Source organism: Phaenicophaeus curvirostris, chromosome 2 (assembly GCF_032191515.1).
Source record: "Phaenicophaeus curvirostris isolate KB17595 chromosome 2, BPBGC_Pcur_1.0, whole genome shotgun sequence".
Taxonomy (NCBI): Eukaryota; Metazoa; Chordata; class Aves; order Cuculiformes; family Cuculidae; genus Phaenicophaeus; species Phaenicophaeus curvirostris.
Genome location: NC_091393.1, coordinates 61,818,158 through 61,830,375, shown reverse-complemented (window position 1 = coordinate 61,830,375; position 12,218 = coordinate 61,818,158). Strand labels below are relative to the sequence as shown.

Below are 12,218 nucleotides of genomic sequence, written 5' to 3'. Positions count from 1 at the left end.
TTATACAAGGCAGAGAAGGAATTTAGCAGTCCAGTTGACCTGCTTTTTTTTTAAGTCTGGTGCCCATACTAATGCTTTAGGATAATTTTTTTAAGGAATGGAAAGTCTTCCTTCCATTGGCATGCAAATAACAAATAAGCATCACAGAAAGCAAATTTTATGATGAAGGTTCATCACATTGGCAACAACTGAGACAAAGGACTAACTCTTACTTGCCCTAAGGTCTGGATCTACTCAGGTAGGTAAATGAATGTAAAGAGCATTTTAAAAACTCTTTACAATGTTGAGCAATATAGAGGTTCCAGAGTCCTTATAATTGAGGAGCTTGGCCAAGAAAGTATAGAGTAAAAGGATGTGTCAGTAGATTCGGAGTGAAGGCCAAATAAATAGTTATTACTTCCCTAATCCCATGTCCTCAGAGAAGATATATTCTTCTTTGGCACATAGAAAACTTTAGTTTTCAGGTTTTTACAATGTTAAGTAGGAACACATTTCAAAAAAAAATCTAGCCCACTAAAAAGATTCTGAAGCTGTGGAGACAGTGAAACTCTATTATCTGAAACTAAAAATCTGGAAATTCTTCCTGCTCATTTTGGATATCCAAATAATCGACTTCCAAATTTCATAGGTCTAGCTTTTTGCCCTTAATATATTTCAAGGCTCACATTATGCATAGTGTTTCAACAATCAAAACTGATTACAAATAAAATATTCAACTGTTATTGCTTGCAGACCCTTTCATTACAGGCATAAAACAATCTTAGATAATCGAGTTCTTGCTTATTAACATGAGGCTGCCTTTATATAAATTCTTGCACTCAATAATGTGTTTAAACTGGCAATTTGATCTTAAAGCATTACTTATCTTCTTGGCCCTGTGGGACTGGATAGCATGTAGCTATGTCTGCAGGCAGTAGGTTTGATTATGCTGACTGTTCTTTACAGATAGGTTTGATTACTAAATTGAAGTTAAAGTGAAGTTAAAAAAACAACCAGAAACCTAGAGTAAGATGAAAAGTTTGTGGTGATGTGGTGTGACACCATGTGCTGCAGTTCAGCAGCCACCTAAATACGCATCTCTATGCCAAGAAATTTCCAGTGCTTCTCTTTTCACCATGAAAGTACATCTCATTCCTGTACTGCTTTAGATTTGCAGATGGTAGATGAATGAATGAAACACGCTGAGAAATCCAGAGGGACTCCACCATAAGCACCGGTGCCTAACCTCTCCCTTGAACTACTGCAGTAGCTTCAGGGTTGCCCCTCTGAGCTCCCAGAGATGTCCCTGAACACAGCCTTGGGCCACCTCCCTCTTCCAGCTGAGAGGACCAAGCTACTCAGTGCTTTCTGTGCTCACAGGGCACAGCCCAAGAGGGAGCCATGGGTTATGCCAGCAGGTCTTATAGAAGAAAAGATCAGGGAATAAAAACTGCAGGAAGCAATGAATCTTCTTCATGGTGTAAAATTGGCTGCTAGGAACTGGACGTCCTTCACTCTTTGCAAAATTAGGCTAGTACCATACTAAATCTCTGTAACGCATTAGGCTGATGGAGTCGTGCCCTGTCACTGCTAACAGTGTATTCCTTCTGTGCCAGAGCTCTGAGGTGGCCCAAATGGAAAATGCCGATTTTTCAAACAAATGCCTGTGTTAACAGTATGCTGCATTCCTTACTGTGCACTCCAGTCCTGTACTAAAAGAAGTAGCTATGGGTGGGCTTTTTCCTTGGTTCTGTGATCTGAATTTGTGTGGAAAAAAAGAACAGTACCAAAAAATTGTGGCTTTCAAATAGAGCATCTGAATAAGGCAGGTTGTTCCCAATAACATAAACGTACAAAAGAGGGAAAAGGGAAACAGTGAGGAAAGGACAGAGCAGAGAAGACTGAATACATCAGCAGTTATTCTCAGTCTAGGGATGGTTACTAGTAGCTTACAATGTCCGTAGCATTTATCCCAGTCCTTTGAAATCAGTTTGGACTTGGGTTTCATCCTTATGTAATAATGAGCAACTACTGCATATTACGAAGTTTCTAGTCACCACCAATGTACCCAAGATTTTTTTCACAGATATTTCTTCTCTGAAGAGTAGCTTACCATAATTCTTTTCAGAGTAACTGTGTTGGTTTCCTGTTTCTTCTAGCATTACTGAAATCAGAATGAATCTGCTAAGGGCATCCAGTGCAGACTTCAGACTATGCATTGAAAAAAACATTATTTTGTGTGGCAGGCCAGAATTGTTTATCCTCACGTGCATCACTTAGATTTGTCTATACTGTAAGATTATCAGGATGGGGGAACAATCAGAAGAACATTCCTCTTCTATCATTATGCAGCAGGCCTGACAGACAGTCCTGGATGTTACGTTCACAAAGTGTTTTGCTTTTCATATCCATTCATCAGTGAATGTTAAGCAGGCTGTAGGAAGCCATTCCTAATCAGTGCTTTTTGGCAACCATGTCTTGTACACAAGGAGAGCAGATGTCATGTTTTACAAAAGTTTGAGTTGACAAGAGCTTTCTAAAACTACTTGTAATGTTGATCTTCAAAAAGTACAAATACTGCATATAAAAGCTAAGTTCTCTGAGGTGCTGAGTGCCTTTTGCAAGGCGCTTATGAATCCTATGTCCTTTGGGGAATGAAGACTGCTCAGCATCCCAGCCTTTGCTTCCAAATGTTTTTTCTCCTACAGGAGAATGAAAGGTGGTATTAATAAAGTCAAAATGAACCCTCAAAAGGGCATGCTAAGTTGTATCTGACAGTTGTTCAAAACCTGTTGGTTTTTGTGATAGCACTGAAGCAAATAGATGAAACTAAAGGAGTAAAAAAAGCACTCTTCCATGAAAACAGGAGGCAAAAGTAAAGAAGGAATTAGCTTCACTACCAGCTCTCAGAAGAGTTTCCCTAAATTTCCTATAGAGTAATGTAACACAAGTTTAGTAGCAAAGGAGACATACTACTGAGAGTGATTATTTTGTTACTCACAGAAATTTGAAAACTTCATTTGAAGTGGGGGAGCCTAAAACCCTGGCTTACCTTGCCATAGCATCAGGATATCTCACAGCCTCTCCTGGCCTCCTTGGTGTGTGCACTCTGCTACAGCTGAAATTCCATATCTCATCTGAAGCCTAGAAAGAGCAGCTATTCAGCACCACTGTCACTCAGAGAAAAGTGAAAAACCCTCAGCCATCAGATGTTCATTAACAAAGTGTCGTCTGCATTTATGGTAGCTTATATTGTTATGACGGTTGCACTGTTTCAGGTTTCTAGAGTAGAAATGTTTAGATGGCTTTGTCAGAAGAAAAGTGGATGGGGAGGAAGGCTGGAGAAGCGATGTCGTGTAGCACTCTTCTAAGCATGACTTTATTTGGATGTTTTTATTCTTTTATCAGGTGCTGGATTCGATGGAGTGGAAGAAATTAAACGTCACCCTTTCTTTGTTACTATAGATTGGAATGTAAGTGGAGCAGTTGTTTTTATTTTTTTAATTTTTCTTACCTAAATTTTTGAAGACAAAATGTCATACTTAGGAAAATGATGCAGTGAACTCTAACACAGAGGACCCAGGAGCTGGAGCCTTTGAAGTGGGTGCCTATGTCTCTTGCATACATGTAGACATTTTTTCACATACCCACAAATGAAAGAAATAGAAAGCTGCTTTCAGCATTGCCATTTTTTTCTAACTGCTTGTCTCTGTTTTTTCTGATGTTCTGCCTTATGGTACTACCTGAGGCTATTCATAGTGTTCTGCAGAATAATATCCACACTCAGTTCTAATAAACATGGTGCATTGATTGTGGGAGCTAGTCTGGAGTGAAAATGAGCAGCTTCAAATGAGAGAATTCCTGTAATATTTCAGTTGCAAAATAAATCAAAGCCAAAGGACTGGACCTGAAATAGATACTCCCGAGAGAAGTGGCCCAGTGCTCCAGGTCTCTCCATCTTTAGCCTGGAGAAGAGGAGGCTGAGGGGAGACCTCATTGCTCTCTATAACTACCTGAAAGGAGGTTGTAGAGAGGAGGGTGCTGGCCTCTTCTCCCAAGTGACAGGGAACAGGACAAGAGGGAATGGCCTCAAGCTCTGCCAGGGGAGATTTAGGCTGGACATTAGGAAAAAAGTTTTCACGGAAAGGTTCATTGGGCACTGGCAGAGGCTGCCCAGGGAGGTGGTTGAGTCACCTTCCCTGGAGGTGTTTAAGGGGTGGGTGTATGAGGTGCTGAGGGACGTGGTTTAGTGATTGTTAGGAATGGTTGGACTCGATCTGGTGGGTCTTTTCCAACCTGATGATTCTATAAGTCTATGATTTTTCTGCTTTCATGTTCTACATCTTAAATCTTCTGACTGAGTAGCTTTGATGACCCCTTCTTGTCACTTTCGGCCTAAGAAACCTTAGGACAGGATCTGGCCCTTCCGCCATAATTATGATGGGTGCTACAGAAAAGCACAACATAGATGGATTTTCAGAACAGTGATTTTATACTCCTGAGTATACAAGTCAACCAGCCAGAATAGAAAACAGCAGCTCCTTTTAGAAGTGGTTGATTGAGGTGAATCATTAATTTAACATCAGCACTCAAAACTGGAACAGCAAACATTTGATCAAATGTGACTTGGTTCAAATAAGACATGTTGGACATGATTCATAGAATGGTAAACAAGGATATATTTTATTGCTACAGCCACAGCTCATAAAGCTGGCAGTAAAGGTTAGCTAACTAATTGATTTAAACTTTCAACAGGTTAAAGCTCGCATTCTAAGTGTCCTTTTTGTTCAAATCAACTTATTTTCAGACAAACCTGGAAGCAAACGCTTTTCATTCTCGATCTAGGCATCTAATAGTTCATCAGAGCTCCTCTTTGCCACATGATTGAGAATTTTCTAGTGTAATTTTATCTGACCTGTGTTATGGTATTGTTATGTCTCTTTAATATTTGATCTGAATTCACTCATGAATGCTAGTGAAACAGACACATTGATGAAGTTCTTACTATAAATTCTGGTAGAACAGAATGAATGTGACAGAGATGTTCTCAAACTGCTTCCCAGAGCTTTACAGGAACGCTAATTCCTCTGTGAAAACACATTTTCTGGTTCCCAGCTGGTCTTTGAAAGGCCCACAGAATCATTTTTTTTGGAAAAACTCACGAATCTAATTTGGTTTGCATATTGGAGAGTTGACATGACTTACAAGCATGTCTGAAGATGATCAGTGAACGTGGATTTTGATATTCTCCTTTATGGCCCAGCTGATTTTTAGTCTCATTACGTATGTTCTGGAGTCTAGATTCTCTTTCCTCTTCTGCTTCTTACTAATCATAAGATTCTGTATAAAGGCTTTACATTTATGAAAACATTAAGTGAAAAGAAAATACTGAAGAATACAGAGAATATTGAAGAGTTGGAGTCTCTGTTTTTATTATTATCTGTATTCCTCTGATATCTTCACAGTCCTCAGCTTTGCAATGAAAATACAGGTTAGATCCATGTATCATAACATAATAAGGAGCATTGGAGAATTGAGAGGGTTTCTCCTCACTCTGTGTTTGCCAGTGGAGCTGCTCAGTAATTTGTCACAGAGAAATGAGGCTCTGCATCTTGGAAATGTTTTCAACAAAGTCAGTTCTGGACTGAGAAACTTCTCAAGACCACATTTTCTTATGATGACTGGGGATCATTTCAAGCTCAGTTTTTAAGGAACAATTTAATGCCTGTCCTAAGGGAATTGTACAGTCCTCCATCTTTTGAAAAAATTCTATGGACATGTTAGGGAAATATCTGCTGTGAAGAGGACTAAGGATGCTTGAACATGACTTGGAGCCAGAGAGAAGGTGGATTTAATTGCCTTTTGGTGTCTTACCTAGCCCTGTAGCTTTGCTGTAAAATGTAGCTGTAAAGACCTGTTTTAATCTAACATAATTAGTGCTTATTGCACTCTCTTGGAGACAGACAGATCGTTATTACACAGATCAGCTATTATCTTGGTAATATATTCGCTCATTTAATCCTAATTTTACTATCATTCATGGAGATCTTGAGAGGCTTATCTAGTTACAGCAGCAGTATTGTATGCATTTAAGAGAGGTGTGAGCTGGCCTGGCCCTGAGCTGAAGTCAGGACTTTGCCTCAAAATTATTATCCAGCCAACTGTTAATTGTGTTGTCCACTGACAGAAGCAGAGCAGGGTCAGAAAACAGAAGTGGCTCAGACACAGTTGTTTAGTGTTGATCTTTGTACTGTTGCAGGAAAGAGTCCCTGATGCCCTTATTTCTTTCTTCCATCACATATAGAGAATCTCTTGCATCAGTTTGCTGGCAGCTAGGAAACAGCATGGTAGAGGCAGGACATGTATGCTGATTTATTTTATACCTTGGTAATATAAAGACCTCAGGAAGCAAGAGACATGCTTTCTTGGAGAGCTTCTCAACTACTTTGACAGCTATGATAGACAGGACTGCTGCAACTGACAGCATAGAAACTTTCACCGACTGTAGGAAAACAATCCTCTACCAAGAGCCCCCTTATGACAAAGGGTCAGAGTGGCTACTGTCTTCTAGAAACCCAATGTGAAACAGGTCTTCTTTTAAGCAAGATTTTTCCTGCGAGTGACATGATACCCATCTCGGTTACAAAGAGATTGAAAGCAGAAATGAGAGTTGGTTGCTTCCTTCCACATTGTGTGTCAAGTCTAGATATTACAGTAATGAAGTCATCAGAATCACAGACTGAAATGTATAAATCACATCTTCGCATCAGAGTACTATCAGAGCTGTTCCCTTGGGGTTTGGATTGGGGCTTGGTTATTGTCTCTGTCACTGCAGTGTTGACCTGTTGGAACAGTCATTTCCTGCTTGTTTCCCATCTATCACTGTCTTCAAACAGACACGACCAGATAGTGTCTGGTAGCGTCTAGTTCAGATGAAGGCAGCTAATACACTGGTAAAAACATATGCAGTGTAATAAAGCTCACTGTTTTGTTGCTGCAGATACTCATGCCAAGCACAGCAGTGCTGCTGGTGTATGACCACTGCAATAGGTGCAGTTTCTCTGTGGCCAGAGAAAGACCATTGTCCTCCCATGCTTTCCCAAAGGCTGCTTCACATCATTTTCATGTTCCAGGGTGCTGTTCTTCAGTACAAACCTCTAGGCAACCTGCATTTAACTTTTGATGCATAAGTAACACTAAATGAACTGGGGACAATATGAAAGAATTTTTATGCCTAAACTTAAGATGAGGCATAAGCTAATCTCTGTATGAGTCTCATCTTTACAGCTATTGTCAGCCAGTAAATAGCCACTTAATTCCCACTTCCTAGTATGAAAAGTAAAGGATTCTGCAAATACCAGTCTTACTGTTCTAAGGCATTTAGTAGGGACTGTGACACAAATTCAATAGATCCTTTGTTAAATGAATGGACTGTCTTTCATGATCAAGGCTGATATTCACAGAAAGGAGGTCAGATGTCAAGCTCCTTCTGAGTTTTGCCCGCTTACTACCTTTGCACCCAGTTTTCTCCGTAAGACAAACACACCCAAACCAAGTTGACTGCTGATAATTTCAGTCATTGAGTCTGAGAAAGCACAGTCTGGTTCCTGATTTTTTTTCATTATGATTTCTTCTTTCCTGGTCCTGCATAAAGACTTTCTGGCTTTTCATTGAAAATGAAAAATTAAATCCCTTTCTGCAGACTGCAGTCAGAGGAGTGGGCTATAAACAGTATTTTTTGTTTAGATGACAGACTAGAAAATTAACTGTCAAATGCAGCTGATGGAAGGAGTGGGAAGAAAGTGGACTCAAGTTCTGTTTCCTTCAGTATTAATCAGAGATCAAACTAAACTGAAGACGTGACTTATTTAATTGCAGATTTTATCAACAGCAAATATTGATCCCAAGGTTCTGCTAGCTTTTCTATTATTTGCAGACAATAACACTGAGACATTAATCTGGGAGAGAACAAGCATTTTAGAACGTGGTTCATCCTCTTGTCTGCTTATTGGATTTTCCATGACAGGTATATGTATCAAGAGTTTATTCTCACACTACAAGTGCGTCACTGTGGAGGGTAGCATCTTTCTATTTCTAGAAGTTGTCTAAGAAATAATTCAATTCTTCATGAAAGAAACTCGGTTGAGGAAACAACGAAATAGTTTTTAATTAAATTAAAGCATTTTCTTTTTCTTGATATTTGCCAGACACATGTACGGGGCATTTACATCTCTGGGTTTTTTTAAGAGTGCATTTTTTAAAGATGATGAAATAATAATTGCTTATAAATAACAAAAGACAAACACCTGTTGTAGCATTTGTTGATTAAACTCCCTGGTCTGTTACTTGATTCCCAGCTGAGGAGGTTTTCAAATGAAGTTCATGTCAGGGGTCTGACAACATTAAGGAAAGGGCATGGAGACCGAGGGGAAAATAAGTTATTTCAAAAAATAGGGTTTTATCCAAAATCGGAAGGGGTTGGTAGAAGCTTGTGGTTTCTCAAACTGGTATAGAACTCTGCTCTAGTTAATTCATAGCTACTTATTAATCCGAAGATAATGATTATCAAAGTCTCAGAAGGATATGAGGGGTTGGTAAGAACACAGAACCACGAATATGTATCCAGGTGTGACTATTGAAATCAGTGCTTTCACACCTTGGAGTTCATCCCCCTCATTCTGTGGATTATGTGCTCCCTCTGCACAGCCTCTGAATCTGACATCCATGCACAGTGATTCCTGATACCTGTCAGTCACCTTTTTCTGTGACAGGTTAATGCTGTGGCCAGTTTAAGAAAATGGGGATGGGATGTGGGATTTTATTCTTTACTGGGAAAGAGAGAGAAATTATATTCTCAATAAAACTTTAAGGGTTTAGGAATACATTTCTCCTTTACAGATGTGGAAGCAAAATGGAAAACTAAAAATCTTCAGCTTCTTACACCCATGCACAATAACACACGTGTCATGATCTTAAGCACCCAACATGAAATTTAAATGTTCCAGTTAGCACTAACCTATCCAGAGTCTCTTTTAAATTCTTAATAAGAAGACCACAAACAATAATTTGGATATGAAAAGTGGAATTTAATCTGGGACAGCTGGGATCCTGTTCCCATTAAAGTAAGTGATGGAACTCTTGGTGACTTCTGCATACAGAGCCAGAATTTTCATGACTTGGGATGCAGACAACTGTTTAAACTTAACCAGAAGTTGCACAGCAGCCTGATAGAAATGGTCAAAGACAAGATTTTAAACCTAACTTGTCATATCATTTCCTACTCTGGTTGGTTTCTATTAGAAGAGATTAAGGTGATCCATTAGCCCCAGATAATTTTGGGACCACGACAGGAGATAATAGGTTAATTCAACTAAAATGAGAAATTTCTTTGGAAAACCAAGAAGGAGCTCAAACCCTCCAAGAGATTTGTTTTCTGTGTGTACAGAAAACAACAGCTGTGATTCTTACTGTTTTCTTAGATCAGCTGGTGTCATGTTGCATTTTGCAGTCTAAAGGATGCAGCTTTTTAAAGGAAGAAGCATTCTGCTTGCAGCGAGCCTTGGTGTTTAATTGTGTTGGGCTGCCCTGTGATTTAGTTTGCTTCCGTTAATTTGCTTTGGTTATAGTGGCTCACTCAGAGAACTGGAGCCAGCGAGAGATGAGAAAGCCCACAAATGACACTGCCCTGCTTGTTCTTGTTCCTCAGAGATTTCATTTAGTTACCAGATTCAAGAATTTTGGGGAAAAAAACTTTCTAGGCACCTTTCCTTTTGCTGTTCCTACTTGTCTAGTGAGGAACATCAGAAATAATTTTTATCTCAAGGGGAAAAGGAAGTGGAAAAGGGAGTCATCTGGGTTTCACTCAGAGAGGTGCCTTTACTCACACAAGCAGCTTCTTTGTTTCCATCCCCTCCCAGCAAGCAGGCTTTTGACTACACATCTTTAGGTGGCATGAGTCATGATGAATCTTAAATCCCTCCCTAGTAGTGGAGGATGTGGGTTAGGGATTGAAAACACAAATGTAGCTCCAACAGCACTTACAAGGAATTAAGAGGCCAGAGACTATATGGTTATGGTAATCAAAAGAGAGTGCAGTTCCTGAATTATGTACAACTCTAAAACATTTTCCAATTTTTGGACCTCACAGGATGAGGAGTGCATTTAATTCAATGAGGAAGCATGTGCATGTGACCATATTGCTTTCTGCAGTAGAAGAACTGCAGTTGTGAATTAAGACAAATTAAGGGAAGATGGAATGTAATAACTTTTTCAAGGTGTAATCCTAACAACAGAAAAACCTTCAGTAGGTGCTCTTTTAAATTTCTGTGCAGACAGAAAAAGATGTATGTTAATTACCAGGCTGATACTTTTCAGTTGATGAGTGACACTTCCTGCTTAAGATTGCAATTGGCTTTTAATTATTTGGAAGACTGTCTTTCCATTGTGGCTCACAACAATTATTCATCTCTTTTTGTCTTGGAAGTTATGGAGCAGTTCTACACAGACAGGAACTTTTTATGGGGAAATAGCCATTAGTTATTGCAGAGTCATTTCCAGCTTCACCCTTCCACTTTTCCACGGAATCTTGATTCAACCACAAACATATGCTTTATGCTAATGCTAATACTATGCCACAGAATGTCCTGCCTCATGAACCTTTATTTATCTATGCAAAATCACGTTCAAATTATGTTGATGTGTATATATCTTAGGTTTGAACCACATGCTTTATATTACAGAAGTTAATTCACCGCAAAACCCACAGTTAGAAAGAATCTTCCTGCATACAAAGAGCTGGACAAGGATATATTAATCTCCATTAAATATTTTGAAAAATCAGCACATTCTGAAGTTGTTTTAAAAGCTAACCTGAAAATATGTATTAAAAACAGTCATAAAATTGAACTCTCCAGCTCTTATCGTGACTTGAAATTTGAGATGTTATATTTATGCTCAGACATGTTAATTATTGGGCACTGTCAGTGGCAACTAAGTCAGCCCTTTGAAACCTGAGAACAAAAGCATTGCTAGAAAGGGAACATAGTCTAAGATCTGAAGCATGAGGCAGGGAGTCAAACTGGAGCTGTGTCCCCCATGCTTCCATCAGCATGACGGTTTGATTTTGGCCATTTCAAGCAGAAATGATGCAAAGATCGCTGAAATCAATAGGTCTTTTTCCATTAACCTCTGTAGGCTTTGAATCAGATCAGACAAGTCGCACCTCAGTGTGTTCATCTCCCAGAGCACGTGTGCGTGAATGAATGCTGTCAAAGAAGCACAGTGAAGCACTTTCTTAAAGACGGCTAAGCATAAGAGGCCACAAAGTCCCTGGTAATAAAGGCAGTGTATTAGCCTCCATTTATGGTGACTGTTATTTATGTGAACCTCTATGTGCCCCCTTACTTGCCAGCACAAACCCACATGCCTAGCAGTGCTTACCTGCAGTATACTTTCCTGTCTTATGTTTTTCTTGGTTTTGCTCCTCTGCTCAAGCCACCTTTAGGCCTTCACATTCCCTACACATCTGCAGGTATCTTGGCTTATATCAGAAACGGCGTGACCAGCAGGTCCAGGGAGGTTATTCTCCCTCTGTACTCGGCACTGGTGAGACCACACCTCGAATCCTGTGTTCAGTTCTGGGCCCCTCACCACAAGAAGGATGTTGAGGCTCTGGAGCGAGTCCAGAGAAGAGCAACAAAGCTGGTGAAGGGGCTGGAGAACAGGCCTTATGAGGAATGGCTGAGAGAGCTGGGGTTGTTTAGCCTGGAGAAGAGGAGGCTGAGGGGAGACCTCATTGCTCTCTACAACTACCTGAAAGGAGGTTGTAGAGAGGAGGGTGCTGGCCTCTTCTCCCAAGTGACAGGGGACAGGACAAGAGGGAATGGCCTCAAGCTCTGCCAGGGGAGATTTAGGCTGGACATTAGGAAAAAATTCTTCACGGAAAGGGTCATTGGGAACTGGAACAGGCTGCCCAGGGAGGTGGTTGAGTCACCTTCCCTGGAGGTGTTTAAGGCACGGGTGGACGAGGTGCTAAGGGGCATGGTTTAGTGTTTGGTAGGAACGGTTGGACTCAATGATCCGGTGGGTCTCTTCCAACCTGGTTATTCTATGATTCTATGATTCTATGTTTGAATGACAGTTTCATCTAGTCCTCAGCTATGAGCCCCTTTCATTTTACCAGATACACCAAAAGAACAAGTCTCGTCTTCAGGTTGTGAGCATGAGGCAGCCAGGCCTGT

The 12,218-nt window shown here is 40.1% G+C and overlaps 1 protein-coding gene across 3 annotated transcripts in view; it reads left to right on the top strand.

Moving 5' to 3' along the window:
- Positions 1-12,218, top strand: part of RPS6KA2 (ribosomal protein S6 kinase A2) — a 297,537-nt gene that overhangs the window by 243,204 nt on the left and 42,115 nt on the right. For all 3 annotated transcript variants that reach the window (XM_069852241.1, XM_069852243.1, XM_069852242.1), the window contains one exon: positions 3,388-3,452. In XM_069852241.1, coding sequence (XP_069708342.1) covers positions 3,388-3,452 — 65 coding nt within the window. The remainder of the gene's footprint in view (positions 1-3,387; positions 3,453-12,218) is intronic.